We start from the raw sequence: 16969 nt of genomic DNA on the forward strand, positions 1-16969 counted from the left end.
ATGATGCATTTGAGCTGTGGTGCTGGTGAAGAATATTGAATATATTGTGGACTGACAAAGAAAGAACAAATCAGTACCAGAAAAAATACAACAAGAATGCTTAGAAGAGAGGAGCGTGAGATTTTTGACTCATTTACTTTGGACCTGTCATTAGGAAAAGCCAAACATTAGAAAAGGATATTATGTTTGGTAAAGCAGAGCATCAACGAAAACGAGGGTAACCGTCAATGAGAATGCATGACACAAGAGACTGAAACTTACCAATGATGATGAAGACAGCACAGGACCAGGCAACGTTTCATTCATTTACATGGTTAAGTTATACATAAGGTCGCAATGAGTTGCAGCTGACTCGATAGCACCTCACAACAATTTTAGACAATTAAAAGTCAAGAATAATGCCAGTTCCAATGTTTTAAGATTTCTTCCAATTTTTTATAATAGGTACTGCTGATCCAAGACAATGTCTCAAGGAAAATTTACTATGTTAATAAAGATAGTACACTGGGTCCGAAGTAGAACACGTCCACATCTCTGCCATTGCAGCGATGATCCCCACTGCTGATGGGAAAACCGGGACATAGACTAAGTCATGACCTTCAGCATAAGGGAGGAACCATGACTACATTGCTAATGCTGAGATTCCTACTCCTTCCCTTGACCTCATCTAGTTCTCAAAAACTTAACCGTAATTGTACATGGTGAGACTACTTGAGTTCACCCTGATGTTCCCAAATTTCTCTTCCCAGGGACCAACTCTGCCAGATTATGCTCTCAGTCACTGGACCAGCATGAAGCCAAAAACCTCAGGCCAATTACATTTGCGTAAAAAGGTTCGAGGCGACAACTTGTGTATGGAAGCAGTGACTGCTCATTCATCTGCAATAACATGAGGCTTTTAGCAATTTATCAAACACTTAATCATTTATAAAGCTTCTGCAACATTCTCAGCCAATTACAAGAGTTACAACCTTCTCTCCTCTTAAAGACGCCACTACATTTTAATGTAAATAGTGTGTGGGTATACATTTTTCCAAACCTCGTAACCCTCTTGTATGTTAGTTTCTTTTGTGCATTATATGTGTGTGCAAGTTATTTACACAGGCATGTTATATATGAGAAATATGGCAATTCATGTTTATAAAGGTTGTTAGGCTATTTCTCCACTAAAACTATTCTTCCATATTTTCTTGGAACATTCCAAGCACTCCAAGAGGACCACAGTACTTTGGGAGATGGATACAGAGAATCACTGACGCTAAGCATGACAGATCCCACCCCCCTCACCTCCCCGCTACATTCAGAAGGGCCCATTCCTCATCTGGCTTGGGACTCAGGGGAAGTGCAAGATGGAAGTTGTTCAGGGATTGTCATCAGCATTTTCTGTTCCCTAACACGGCAGCCTCAAGCCTCCACACTTCACTGGCTGGTGCTAAAACATGCTTATGAGAGATACGGGATTGAGCACTGGAATCAATGTTACAAAAATGGGTGATGTGTTCCTCAGAGGAAACTGACACCTTCCTAAGTTCACCAACAGGGACAATACCACATGACTGATCTGTTTGAATATGCCCTCTGAGGGAAACTTTTCTTGGACGATCACTCACAATGTCTTTCCTTAAAGGTTATTCTAAGCTGAAGGTATTAGCAAGCATCCTGGCATGATTAATAGAAGACAAGCAAGTCAGTTTTAAAGATAAAAAATATATAACCATGGTGTAAGTCAGCAAAATGATCAAGTAAATCCTGAAGCCTCTGCTTATCATGGTGCTGTATTAAAAAGAAATTAACTCCAGAGGTCAAGATAATACTGTAGCATAGGGAGAGAATTATTGCTTTCTCCCTGTAGACTTTTCTCCCTGAGGCAAGACAGTACATACCCTAGATTAAACTTTCATCAGCAGATCTTGGGATTCCATCAATCTTTCATTACTGTCTGGCTTAGAGAATACTGACTAGAGGCCATTAAGAAGTGTTCCTCCTCCAAACTGAGACCCCCACCATGATACCGCTGCAAAAAGAAACAATGGCAAGGCAGAAATAGAGATAACGTTCCGATTAGCTAAAAAATCAAGAGGCACGCTATTTCTAAACCCCTGTCTTCTCAAACAGAAATGCCCTTTATCACCAACAGCTTCTACCAATTTAGAAAAGAAATCTCCTGAGCCCCTCCAATGTGGGGTAGCTGAGCAGAAAGATCAGCCCGAATCGCTTGCTCAAAAAATAAGCTCCTGTGAATGACCTCAGTATGGAAGACATGTACTCTCAGCACGGGTAAGTGGCTGCCTCCCTGAATCAGTGCTAATTCAGTCGTAATTATTGCTGTTAGTTAGTGTTGAGTTGGCCTCAACTTATGGTAAGATCTCATACACAACAGCATGAAACGCTGCCTGGTCATGTGCCAATCCCATGTTGGACTGCGGATCCTACCATTGTGATCTACAGGGTTGTCACTGGCTGAGTCCTGAAGCAGATGGCTAGCTCTTTCCTCCTACTCTGTTTTAGCATGGAAGCTCTGCTGGACTCTGTTCAGCATCATTAGCAACATGCAAGTCCCCACTGACTGACGGGTGGTGGCTGGGCATGAGGTGCACTGGGAGGGAATGCATTCTGGTCTCCCACAAGGAAAGCAAGAATTCTGCCCCTGAACCACTGGGGTAGTTAAGGTTATGTCAACTTGGTGGGGCCTTGTTTTGAGTGGCTGGGCAGCTGGATGTAGTTATTCCCCATGATGAGGTTGGTCATCAAATCCATGGTGGACATGGTGGAGTCGACTGTGAGCAGCTGAGTAGCTACCTTGGGGATGTGATGTGCTCCCAGTGTATAAGGAGATTTAGGAATAGTCTGTAGCTTTTGGCACACTTGAATCCTGCACGTTGCCGAGTCGTTATTCAGTAGCCTACCACATTGTCTGCCGAACTTGGGACTCTTTTTTTTTTTTTTAAATTGTGATTTGGGTGGAAGTTTACAGAGCAAATTCACTTTCCATACAGCAGTTCACGCACACACGTTGTCTCATGACATTGACCACAATTTACCACGATGCAACAGCTCCCCTCCTACTTCCTTCCGATAGTTACCACTTCCCTGTGTCCATTCCTCCATGCACTCCTGTCCCCTGAGCTGTCTTCCTGTGCATAAGCAGCCCTTCTTTCTTCCATGATTGTTTTCTCCAAGGAGTATATCTACCTCAGGTAAATGTTCACCTCATATGCCTGTCTTTTGTTTGGCTGGAAGCCACAGGTGTGGGTTCAATTCCAGACCTGAAGGGCAGCTAGGGACCATAGTTTCAGTGGTTCTACCAGGCTCTATTAGACCAGCAAATATGGTCCTCTTGGGACTCTTGATGGACTTAAATCAATGGTTAGCCATGTGGTTTAGTACTGTTGGGACTGCGCCTTTTTCTTGTCAGCTTTGGGTTTATCAGCCTCAGCAGCCAGGAACTGCCTGAATGATGAAAGCTTCCAGCTTCAGTGGGCCAGGAGCAAGAGGCAGAGTTGAAGCCCAAGTTGAGATGCTTTCACCCTGCCCTTAAAACCTGGCACTTTGAACTTGGACTTCTAGCCTTCAAAACTGTAAGAGAATAAACTCCTGCTTGTTAAAGCCACCCATTTGTGGTATATTCCCATCAGAGTGGCACTAGATGACCAAAACAACCACCAGTGCCCCTCTAATTCAATCTTAAACCAAAAAAAAAAAAAACCAACTCGCTACTATTGAGTTGATTCGACTCATAGTGACTGCTCATTGGGTTTCTGAGGCAGTATCTCTACAGAAGTAGATTGCCCAACCTTCCTTCTGAGGAGTGGCTGGTGGGTTTGAACCACCAGCCTTCTGGTTAGCAGTCAAATGACTTAGGCACTGCACCATGAAAGTGTATAAGGCAGGGGCAACCAGGAGACAGAAACACACCAGTTATTTCAACAGAGAGAATATAAAGAATTGTAAGTAGATAACTAAAAAGGCAAGAAAAAAAAAAAAAAAAAGAGCAAACACTAAGTTATTATCACAGAGACAGCAATTGCAAGAAGGAGCTATGACCTGTAGGAATGACTAAAACTTAGAAGCTTAGAGGAAGAGCTCCAGGGACAACACCTCTGACCATAGTGGAGCAGGCACTGCGTGCCTGGTGCCTCTGGGATTCAAGCAGACACTCCAGACCTTGAACCAGATCATAGCAGCTGGTTGTGCTGCTGTCTCTGAAGCAGGGACTTCATAAGGCTGGTTCTGCTTTTCTCCAAGATCAGAAACACTGCAAACTGGACTCAGCCACTGCTATGAGACACTGGGATGCAGAACGCTTCTAGGATGATGCTCACAAAAACAGGAAGCAAACGAGAAGGATCAAGTAAGCCCCTCTTCCTCCTCTAGCCCCACAGCCTCCTTCCAGTGTTCCACACTGGTCAGTCTAACAGGTAGCCAAGTAGAGAAGCAGACAGGCGTTTTGCAGAGCTGCAGTCCCAGCATCACACAGCAGAGTAGAGAAGGGTAGATCTGGAGTTGAGAGACAGTAGCTTAATTAACTGGCACAGGAAGCACTAAGGCCTGGATTAGGAAATGAGGTTAGTTTTTAGACTGCATCAGGATGCTAGTTGCTTTGCCTCTTCTTTTCTTGCTTTATTTTTGTTGTTGTTTTCAGTTGTCATTGAGTCAATTCCAACTGATGGTGACCTCATGGGTTACTGAACAGAAAAGCAGATTGCCAGACTTTCTCTTCTGTGGAATCACTGGGTGAGTTCAAATCCAACAATCTTTAGGTTAGGAGTTGACTGCAAACCATTTGCACTACCTAAGGGCCTTATTTCTTGGTAACAGAGTTTTAACTTGGCAGTTGTTTGCCTAGCTAAAAACTCCATCTCCTATAGTCCCGTGCAGCTGAGTGAGGCCAAAGTGATGTGAACAGATGTGAGCATCAGTAAGGTGTACAAGTTCCAGGTCATCTTCAATTTAAAGACAAGTCACTTGTCCTGGTCAGAGCAGTAAACATTTGAGGATGGCAGAGTGAAAATCTAGAAAGAGCCTGTGTCCCTGAGTGGCTATGGCTATGAGCTGCCCTTCCACAGATGGAAACTTTTCTGCAAACTGCCACGTGAGAACTAATCTCTATTATTTACGCCAGTGGACTTCAGGGTACTTGTTATAGCAACGTGGTCTGTATGTTATTTAATACACAAAGGTTTAGCTCTAAGGCACAGTAGCAGGGCTGATGAGTGCTGCTGGCAGAACTAAGACACAGGTAGGAAAGACCGTTCAAAAGGATCCCATCCTTTCTTCATCTTCCTACAACAGCCAGAAAAATCTAACTTTATTCTGAATCAATTATTGTTCTAATGCTCAGTTTTAGAGAGTATGGGCCATACCTTCTGGATCTCAGTGGTTAAGCGCATGGCTGCTAACCAAAAGGCTGGCAGTTCAAACCACCAGCTGCTCCTAGGGAGAAAGATGAGGCAGTCTGCTTCCATAAAGATTTACAGTCTTAGAAACCCCAAGGTACAGTTCTACTCTGTCCTACAGAGTTGCTATGAGTCAGAATTGACTTGATGACAGTGGGTTTTTCTAATCCAGACTGATGAAAACATCTAAGTTCTGTTCCCTTTGGCACAAACTAGTTGGGTCATCTAAAAGTAAGGTGAAGGACACTTCTGTTCTTGGTTTCCTAATTTCTTAAATAAGAGGCTGAAAGACATCGATTAACACCTTTTAAATTTAAAAGCCCATGAGTGATGTCTGGAGCAAAGAAGAATGAAGAAAACCAAAGACACATGGAAACAATTAGTCCAAGGGACTGGTGGACCATGGGAACCTCAGCCTACATGACCCTGAGACCAGAAGAACTAGATGGTGCCTGGCTGCCACTGTCAACCACTCGGAAAGGGATCAGTATAGGAGATCTTGGAGAGAATGGGAGAAAAAAGTAGAACAAAACTCAAAATCATAAAAAAAGATCAGGCTTACCGGCCTGATAGAGACTGGTGAAATCTGTGAGACTATGGTCCCTAGTGACCCTTTGGGCCTGGAATTGAACTCACTCCTATGGCTTCCAGCCAAACAACAGACAGGCATGTAAGGTGAACATTTTTACCAGGTAGGTATATTCCTTAGAACAATCAACCATGGGAGAACAGAAAGGCAGTGATTGCACAGGGAGATAACTCAGAGGGCAGGAATGCACAGGAAAGAAGAACACAAGGAAAAGGTAACTACAAGGATGAAGTGGGAAGAGAGCTGTTACATTATGGGAATGGCAATCAATGTCATGAAACAAAATGTATATGAACTGTTATATGGAAAATGAATTTGTTCTGTAAACTTTTACCCAAATCACAATAATAACAAGCATATGAGTGAAAGGTTTATATATTCTAACTAATTAACCACAATATTAATCAATACAAAAAAATTAAGAAGTATTTTACAACACAACAACAAAACAACACTGGCAAGAAGACTTTTTAAACAACTTAAATCTGGGTCTTGGTGCATAAAACTAGTTAGGAATATCTCAGGAGAAGAGAGGATGAACCAAATTCTCAGTACAACTGCGACTTTATTCCTTAAATAAAAGGTCAAAGTCAAAGATAAACTATTTGGAAATTTATGAATAATCTATTATACTGAAAACCCAAACCAAACCCACTGCTGTTGAGTCCATTCCAATGCACGGCAACCTTACAGGACAGAGAGCACTGACCCACCACAGGGATGCCAAGGCTGTGCTCTTTATGGAAGCAGACTGTCACGCCTTTCTCCCAGGTCTGCTACACAGTCAGCACTTACTAAGAATTGTTCCTAAGAAGAGATGTGTAAAACACTTTCTAGGAAGAGGAGTTTGTCTATATAAACTACAAGCATAAACAAAATCAAAAGGCAAACACTTAACCTGAATATGAAAGAACTTTATAAAAAAAAGTGTTTGAGCACAATGGCTGCTGATAGCTGCTATCAATGATGAAGAAGTTTTAGTAGGACCAAATGATTGCTACTTAAAATAGTCACATATTAAAATTTCAGATTTGTTTAAAGAAACAAAACACGCACACACAAAAAACAGCAATCGCCACTAATCCAAATGAACAAGTATTCTGACTACAGCCACATTTCCTAAGGTGTGTTCCCTATGACTGCACTTCCATGAAGAAAAGGGGTGGTACCCCACTCAAGCCTGGGAGGTGCTTTCTTGGGTGTCCATGTACATTAGCATAGGAAAATCAATGAGAGAGTCAAGAGGAAAGTAGCCTGTTAAGCTCTGTTTAACTCAGTGTTTCCCAAACAATTCTATTGTTGTTGTTGTTGTTATTTGCCATCGAGTCAGCCCCGACTCATAGCGACCCCTCCTTGGGTTTCCGAAGCAGTATCACTACGGAAGTAGGATTGCCCAACCTTCCTTCTGAGGAGTGGCTGGTGGGTTTGAACCACCAGCCTTCTGGTTAGCAGTCAAGTGCCTTAGGCACTATGGTACCAGAGCTCCTAAACAATTCTATTAGTAGTTACCAATTGCTGTTGAGTCAATTCCAACTCATGGTGACCCCTTATATGCCAGAGAAGTGTGCGCCATAGGGTTTCACTGGCTGATTTTTCAGAAGTAAATGGCCGGGACTTTCTTTTGAAGAGCCTCTGGGTAGACTCGAACCTCCAACACAGTTAGCAGCTGAGCATGTTAACTGTCTGCACCACCCAGGGGCCCTAATATCCCCTCAGGGAAAGCCTATGAACATCTCTCCTGATTAGCGTTCCATAGCACACTGATCTCTCAGCCTCTTGGAAAAATCCCATCCCGTTACTTGGTAATTGACAAGGTAACTGACAAGGAGTACATGGACTGTCTTACATCAAGGGCTGAACCACAGAAGTTTTTTGGGAGCTTCTTGGCTGAGAGCTGAGAGGGACTGAGCATCTGTTAGGAAACAGAAGCCCCAGTACAGAAACCATCCCAGGTGCAGGTAAGAGAATAGTGACATCCTAAGAGCTGTTGTGATACTAGCACAGACCTGGGGCTGGCCAACAGCTATCCAGGATCCTTCTTTGCTGAAGAATTTCCTGGTTGACAAAAAGATGTACTGTCTGCTTCAGAGACCCGCCCAGCCTTGCCCATGGACCTTTTCCTGAATTGTATCCTGATGATGCCGACATTGATCCTGAATTGCATACCAAATTGTATCCTGTTACTTCTGTGTTGTTAGCCTAATAAAGCCTATAACCATGAGTACAGTCTGAGTTCTGTGTGACCACTGCAGCAAATTATCAAAGGCAACAGGGAAATGGAGGGTGGTATGGGAGAGCAGCTGAAATCAGCAACGATGAAGTGGGAAAGCAGAGATTACTTGACCTCTGCTCACAGAAACCAGCTTTACACTGATTCTTATTAGAGAAGTACTGAGACAGACAGTAGTGGTTATCTTTCACTTCACTGCTCCAGTCACCGAGGGCAAAATACCAGCTCTAAGGCCCAGGACTACTTGCACACATGAAGATGCCCTCCCTCACACACACACGGCAGGAAAAGTGCAGGTCAAGTCCAGATGGTGTTCCTGGTGCTGCATTTGACTGGACATACAGGCTTATGAAACCAAGCTCTGTCCCTTGAAACCATGAGATTTGTCTTACTGTGATCAAAAGAAGCCAAAGAACAGTATAGTTAAAGGACAGGAGGCAGCCCTCACTTCAGCAGACAGTAAAATATACTCTGAGAAATGCTACAATACTTTTACTTTACCTTTTATTTGGGGATTTTAGTCCATTTATATTTAATGTAATTTATAGTTGGGTTTAAACATTGTTACTGTTAGGCACCACTGATATCATTTCAAGTCACAGTGACCCTGTGGGACAGTGTACAACTGCTCCATAGGGTTTTTTTAGGCTGTAAGAAATTTGGTCTGGGAGCAGAATGCCAGGTCTTTCTTCTGTGGAGCTACTGGGTGGGTTCAAGCAAAGAGAGGCGTGACTTTCAACAAGAAGACAAAAATGCCAACCCAGTCATGCAGCAACCAAAACCACAGAGAACCTACATTTGATGTGACTGGAACTCGTTATGCTGTTTTTAATGAGAGGTTCTTCTAATCACCCTTGAGGTGATGTGGGTGGGAGTGGTTACAAACAGATCACTTCCTCCCCCAAGGTAAACTTACTCCATAAGGGCTTTCTTTGAATCAAATCACAAACACTTGAAAGCCTTAAGAAAATGTTAAGCCTCAAATACTTCAATAAAGTCTGAAATTACATGGCTTAGTGAAACACTCTGAATTTCAAGAAAGATCCTCTGTGTGTCCTTCAAGTCTCTGGTAGACATACTTATTCATTTTAACCACATCAAGAAATCCCCTAAGAGATTCCATTTTCTTAGCAAGGAAAGTTACAAAAGAGAATGTGAAATGGGCTCATTTCGCAAGCAAAATGAAACACTTTTATGTTTTATTCATGCTAAGTTAAAACCCCTTTGCTTTCCAGCATTACAAATTGAATTTGCTCCTGTAAATTGCTGTTAAAAAAAAAAAAAAAAAAAAGAATCAAAAGCAGAGGAAAGTGAAAAAGCAGGAATTACAAAGGCTCCTTCTTCTAGGGAATGAAAACTCAGGGGACCAATGGAGAGAAATATAACCTTTCGCTGACAAACATATATTTTATTTACTGCTTCCAACAGCAACCCAGCTCAAGGGCTCCCAACAACACAGGAACTTGCTGAGATCCTTACGGCCTAGGAAAAAATCCAAGTGTATTTGTAAATTACATTTAGGTGCTAGCATTGAGGAAGAGTGAGAAATGGTTTAAAAAATGTGAGTCACATGGATTATGTTCCCAAAACATAACCAAAGCAATGTAACCTAATTTATACTGCTCTCATGGGGAGGAGGTCTTTCTACTCTGCAGGACAATTGAAGTCACTCGTTCATGTCTGGAACAGCCTCTCATCCTTTGTATAAAATGATAATTTGTCCTTGAAGCCTCTCTGAGTCTGATTCTTCCAATACTTTCAAATATCTTAGAAAGCAAGCCACGTAATGAGCTCCATCTGCTAGTGTATGTTGCTTTAAAAGATAAAGAGCATTTAAAAGATCAGTAAGCATTTGATACTCTTCCATCATTGTGCAAGTGACTACATTTTGTGTGTCTTGTATGCATGTGTTTTGTGGTTCTTATTATTACTCCCATTTCACAGATGAGAAAAATTGAGGCTTGGAGATCTTGAATCATTTTGTCAATGGGTGTTTGAATCATGTTGCATTTGGCCTCACTTTAAAGGTGTGGAGTGGGCTGACATTCCTATGGAACCCAATGTAATCACAATCTAAGAAAATATGATCCTACCTAGAAGCATGTGTATGAAATAATCCCCACTTTGGCTCCTTTCTTAAAAACAAGCTCTGAGGACAGGAACCAGGAAATGATCAAGTGTGTTACACCCTGGGCTTTCCACCAAGACTAAAGGTTTTTAAATGACAACTAAACATTATTACCTATCTTTCCTGTAAAATTAATCAAACCATGTCCACGCATCAACTCCAGTTTTACAGCTCTGCCAAGCAAGTGAGTGACAGGTGCGTATGCATAGTCTACCCACCCACTCCCCCCAGAGCACCTGGGCCAGCTGTCGCTCCTCATCACTCCATTACAAAAAGCTCAAAGACACACTCTATTCCCAGCAAGTTTATTCAATCAGCAGTTGGAGGACGTGTCAGTTCCCTCTTTTGCTGACAATTTCTCACAATTTGTCTGGTTCCAGCATACATATGTGTTCTCTGCTGATGAATACTTAACCATAATCCTTCCTTTCTAGTTTAGGACTTGGAACCAAATCAAAAGACAATTAAATCCTCTAATGTCCCATCTTGGTAGACAAAGGCTTTGATAAGCCCATACAAATAACCCAGGAGAGCTCCACATAACCCAATCAACCAGAATGCCCAGGAATGGAACTGCAGCCCAGGAAAGCCATTTCTCTGTTGTCTGGGATTTTCACCCATTTCTGCAACTTTTTTGTACACTTTCAGCAAACTGATAACTAATCATCCTATGGATCATGCCTAAATGCCAAGAATCCTCTGATACGTTGAGAATGGCCAAAGATGGTGTCTAATTTAAGTTAATGTATCTCCCGTGGCTCAACTAGTTAACAATGGTGTCCAAGTCTGATGTCATTGGCTAGAATAAAACCAAAATACATGATTGAAAACAAGAATCTCCTTGCTTCCAGTTATTCTGAAGAATGGAAAATTCTAGGGCTTTGAACCAGTTCTAATCAGTTTGTTCATAGCTGATGAAGTGAAATTGTAACAGACCCAAACTTTTAAATTTAGGTGAAGCAGAAACATAACAGGAACAGGAAACTTTATAGGTTGAAGCCTGGAATAGGAGACTCAAACAGGAATAGGAAGAAGCATACTGAGCCCCTGCAGAAGGCTGTCGCAGGAGACTGGACTACTGCCAGGACTGTGGAGAGTAGCACACATTCAAAGCAGCATGGTTGGCCGCCATCTCTGAGCAGGGGCACCTCTGTTTCCAGCTCTGCTGGTCAAGAGATTTGGTTGCTACACAACATGCACACTGCCTTTGTTTTCTAAGAGGGCGCTTAAGTTTCTATCAGGGCATCAACCTATTACTTTTCCTGTTCTAGTTATCATCCTGGTTCATCCACATTTTACAAATTTGGGTCCATTCTGGTCTTGCTTTGTTGGCCGTGAATGAACTGGGAAGAACTGGTTTGAAGCCCTGGAAAATTCACAACACCTTTAAGCAAGGAGCACTGCCTATATCAATAATGAATTTTTGGTAGAATTTTAGAAAAAACACATATTGAGTGGAACTGTGACATGAGTGATGTTTTATGTGTCAAAAACATTATTAGACCAGGAACAAATTTTATCTATTGAAGTTTTAAGTTTAGCCAACCCCATGACCCCAAAGATCCTAATAGCCAAAAACCAAACCAAACTCACTGCTGTTGAGTTGAGTCTGACTCATAGCGACCCCTCCTTGGGTTTCTGAGGCAGTATCACTATGGAAGTAGATCGCCCAACCTTCCTTCTGAGGAGTGGCTGGTGGGTTTGAACCACCAGCCTCCAAATAGTCATGAGTTAATGACCTAAGACTTGTTGTTAAAGACTGAGCAACTTCTCCCTTCTGCAAACCTCTGTGACAAAATTACCAATGGGATGGGAAGTGGGAGGACCTGAAATGGCTGAAACTCAAGAGCATGAAACAGAGGATTAAAACATACTGCAGAGAAGAGGAAAAAAGGGGCTCAGAGAGCCTGGGTGCGTCGGGAGCTTGGACGATGAGGATGGTTGGGGGGTGGGGAACACGCAGAAGTTGAAGGCACGATCCAGAGCTGCTGGAAGGTCTGAGGTACAGGAACCAAGAAGGGCTATAGGGTGTATGAGGCAGGGAAATACACACATGCTTTATGCTCTATTTCTGAGCAGCGTCTACAGTCAAGTTCTATATTCAGTGAAGTGTAATAACAGTTAAAGACTGCAATCTCTGTTAAGATAAAACTGGGGTGTTTGGTAAGGGGCACAATGCCACATTATGCGGGGGACTCACCGGCCATTGTCGCGGCCCACGCCCCACACACGGATGCTCACGATGGGCTGTGAGTGGAGCACGGTGCGGTCCATGGGGTCCACCAGGCTGAGCATGTCGTTCTCCAGGATCAGGTACATGTCCTTGCCCTGGGAGTCAAAGAGAAAACACGCTGTCTTCCTCATGGAGCTGACACAGCCTTATGGTGTTTGGGAGTATCTAGGGGGTGTTGTTTCAATGATCAAAAGAAGCCACCTTCTGTTTTCCTAAGAGAGAAACATGCTCTCCTGACTAAAATATTCATAAATATTTCCTATTCCCCTTACACACTAATTTCTTGCCCTCTCTCCAAGTTCTCTGACATGCATTCCTACTTTGCTTTCCAGTTGGCTCTTGTTTTTAATTATTTACATTTCTGAATTTTTACTCTAAGAAAAAAATTTAATGGCAGATTCTCCAGAGACATCTGGGAATTTACTAACCCCATGCCCAGCATAGCCTTTGCAAGCTTCTTTCCCTGTGACTCTCAGATCTGGCCTAGATCTGTGCCATCTCAACTTTTACAGTACACTGGGTACCAGTGTGACAGGCGTGGCAAACAGCGGCACAGCTTCATGACATTCCTTGGTACGATCCACAGCTAACACTTACATGACTCTTTATTACGTATTAGACATTACGCTACGTGCTTAAGGTGTTCATGGAATCTGTCAACCTGAGAGCTCAGGATGTTATTATCACCGTTTCGTAGCTGGGGAAACTGGGGCTCCAAGTTTAACTTGCCCCAGGCCTGTGATGCCTTTAACTACATGTGTGCTCTTGCAGAGCAATAGAGGGGAGAGCCTTGGTCGTTCATCGCTTGCATTGCTGTTCAGTTTTTCGTGCTGCGGTGTCCTGCTTCCCCACGGACACTGGCTCCTTGAGGGCAGGGACATTGTTATCTTTACCCCACCCCTCGCCTGCAACTGCACAGGCACGATTTTAAGAATCATCAAACGTATGCCGTGCAACTGAATGCCTGTCTCTCGTGAAGGTGAGTGGCGCTCCAGCTGCTGTGGAGTTGAAGCTGGGGGGTCCAGGTGGGCAGGTACAGGGAGGCTTCAAATCCCAGGGCAGGACAGGAAACTGCTCTTTGGTAAAGTCTTTGAGAAGGATGTATTAGGTTCCCTTCAAACATTCTCAGGAGCTCTGGTGGCTCAGTGGTCAAGTGTTCAGCTGCAAACTAAAAGGTTCAAACCCATCAGCCACTCTGTGGGAGAAAGGCATGGCCGTCTGCTTCCATAAACATTTACAGCCTTGGAAACCCTATGGGGCAGTTCTGCTGTGTCCCATAGGGTTGCATGGGTCAGAACTCACTCAAAGGCAGCGGGTTTTTAAAGGTTGTCAGAGTGAATCCTGATGTTTAAGGGTGGTAGAGATGGCTACGTCAGGGCCTCTGTGGTGGATATTTAAGCTGTGCTTGAACCCAGCCCTCAGCAGAGATCCAGAATCCAGGATCTAAAATCTTCCCACAGGGCAAGAGAACCACTTACAGATCACAGCGCTAGCAGAAAATACCTATTCTGAGAACTGTAGCTGAACAGACCCCACAGAGCCTGGAGCCAGAGGCTGCACACTGCCTCAGACCCACGGTGCCTCCAAATGTCTCTGTTGAGGAAGTGCAGTTCATTCCACTTGCTGCAGGCAGGGGCTCTCTGTGGACACTCCAAGGCCACAGGTGGGTCTCGTCCCTGGGCAAAGCCAACTCTTAATGAACCCATCTGCACACGAATCATGAGTGACGTGCAGGTCCTGGGAAGGAGTCAGTTTCACAGCACCTCACGAGGCTGGGGAACAGACCCTAAGCGATGGTTGGCAAAGCCAAAGAGAGAAGCCCATCCACAGTCGTGGCTACAACCTCCACTCCGTACTTCAGCTAAAGGCTGGGCTCCTTCTCTTCAATCTTTAATTGAGGGCTGCCACTCAGCAAGCCCAGTCATGGAGCTCTGGAGAGCTGTGACACCTGACAGCTTAGCAGGCCCAGGTCCCAGGTCCTTCTGGGGCCAGCCAGTGACTTCAAGGTTGCCTGGGGATGCTTGGTGCCTCTTCTCCCCACTGTTTTCCCCTTCCCACTATTCACTGACCACTGACGACAGCCTAAAAGAGATCTTCAGCCAGACTCACTAGTGGGTAACCTGCAGTAAACTCCTGCCTTGTGGTCTCCAACCCTGTTCCATTTCACTATTTTGTGGCAAACACTTCGCAGGTACTAACAAACTCTGAAAGGCTTCCTTTTGGCTGACCTCATCATCTAGTATGCTAGATGTACTGTACTTTGTAGGCTGTGACCCACAGCAAGGTCAAGTCCTGCTCTCACTGAGCTGGTGACACGTCTCCTTTGGGCTGATACAGCTTAGAAACGGCGCTAGTCCTCCTGAGGGTAACAGAGGCCATGTTCATCAGTTAATTCTACTGACAACCTCTGCATTACCAGATAGAGCCAGGGACATGTGTAGCTTATGCTGTAAAACAAGACTGGCTGGCTGAGCATGGTGTTGCCTTGAATGAAAACAAATCATGGCTTCTGCCACGTTTATTCAGCAAACTCATGTCTTCTCACATGACCCTTTCAATTTTCTCATGACACACAGCGGCTCCGGGATGACCATGGCAAAGCCTTGCTAACTGGTTTTCTGTTACCAGACAGCAGATGCTTATGCAGATGTCACCCATGGCTGAAATGCTTATCTGAATGTCACAATTTCATTTTTAGTCACTCAATCAACAAACATCCAAGGAGCTGTGCTGTGCATGGTGGGGCAAACCACAGAATCATAGTTCATAGGCCTAAGCCTTGAGCTACAGTGTGTGTCTAAACTATGGATGAGAAACACTGCCTGCAGGAATTTTGGTTTCAGCAAAATAGTAACAATATAGGGGAGCTAACTATGAGGGAAGGCACAGCATGGCTGCCCCCCCTCCAAGCTTGTTCTCTGCTGTTGGAATGCCATCAGTTGAAGATTCCTTTATGATCTTAATGAGCTCTTCTAAAAAGGAAAATAGCTTGTGGTAGTCATCAGTCATTTGTACATTAGTGTAAATTACACTAACCTTCTTTCTAAATCCTAGCTGACATTTGTCCCTTTGGAAGAATAATATTTTGACTAAAGAAGAGAGAAGTGGATCACTTGGAGGAGAAGGATAAGCCTGGGTATTTGGGCAAGGGCTGGAGGTACTTCCTCCTCCCCTCCTATCCCTGGGATCCAAAAGTCTGGTTGACAGTGTAATTCAGCACAACTCTAAGGCAGACAGACTTTCACCCTGGGAAGCCTCAGCACCCCACGTCCTATGAGAACAGTGCTGTTAGGATAAAACTGAGTGGCATTCCATACAACCCAACAACTCAATCAAAAAGCGTTACATCCCTTGCATGCTCTGGGGATGGGTGGAGTGGAGTTCATCCCTGTACCAAGCAATATTCTGAGATGCTCCTCAATACCCTTGTTCTACAGGCCTCAGTGCACAGGAGAAAAATTGCTTTCCCCCATTGGTGTGATTTTCATACAAGTTTGGTATTGTTTACTTATGACTTCCCTTTCTGAAATGATCTCAATTAACATTTCAGAATGGAATTCCTCCATTGACCGGGAGCCAGAAAACAGAGGTGACAATACTGTGACTCACGTATAGTGTGGATTTTCAGATCGTAAGTAAAGAAGAGTTTTATAGAAGCATAATTTGCCAACTTTCAGAGCAGGGACACCAACATCATTGTGTGTATGTGTGGGGGGCATGTTTCCCTTTGAGAACATGCTAGAGCCATGGGACTTCTGCCCTGAAAACTGCCCTTGTGCATTGGCATACCCAGTGCTGCAAGTTTAGGGTTTTCTGGGCCCTTAAAGCCAATCCAGGGATCCCCTGGAAAATAAGGAGATACCAAATCACAAACTTGTCATTGAGGTAGGGGCCTGGTCCTTGCTGGGATGTGGGGGTGCTGATGGACCAACCATGTGGGTGCACCGTGGCTACATGCCCCACCTTTATCGAAAACACCCCTGATGACCGCCTTCAGAGCCCAGGCCTGTCTTCCGGAGTGGTGGGGGTTCGTGAGCACACGTGGAAGGTGAAGAATGCTGCCATTCACTCACACACACCACTTACCTCTCCCCAGATGCCAACTGTATCTCGGATGTCATTCTTGCAGTAAGAAAGCTGCCTGATGCAGTTGTTGACAGCAACACTGCTTTTACCAGGGGCGAGGTCCTCCTCTGCCATCTCGACCCATCCCAGAGAGCGCACAGCGAAACACTGCAAGACAAGTCAGAGGACAGCAGTGACTCCCTGGGCACAGGTCAGTCTGTTCCAACTGATGTTAAAGTCCTCAGGCCATTATAAGGTATGCTTAATGCAACTTTAATTGCAGCATAATGTGGCAGCATCAAATTTAGTTAACAGATCCCCTAAGGTC

At 44.1% G+C, this 16969-nt stretch overlaps 1 protein-coding gene across 1 annotated transcript in view; it reads right to left on the bottom strand.

Moving 5' to 3' along the window:
• Nucleotides 1-16969, bottom strand: part of APBB2 (amyloid beta precursor protein binding family B member 2) — a 298195-nt gene that overhangs the window by 84932 nt on the left and 196294 nt on the right. Inside the window, exons 7-8 of the mRNA XM_007947150.2 lie at nt 16663-16809; nt 12544-12671 (exon numbers count right to left, since the gene is read on the bottom strand). Coding sequence (XP_007945341.2) covers nt 12544-12671; nt 16663-16809 — 275 coding nt within the window. The remainder of the gene's footprint in view (nt 1-12543; nt 12672-16662; nt 16810-16969) is intronic.

The sequence above is a fragment of the Orycteropus afer genome, unplaced genomic scaffold (genome assembly GCF_000298275.1).
Source record: "Orycteropus afer afer isolate SDZICR_OR568_19922 unplaced genomic scaffold, OryAfe1.0 scaffold00176, whole genome shotgun sequence".
Taxonomy (NCBI): Eukaryota; Metazoa; Chordata; class Mammalia; order Tubulidentata; family Orycteropodidae; genus Orycteropus; species Orycteropus afer.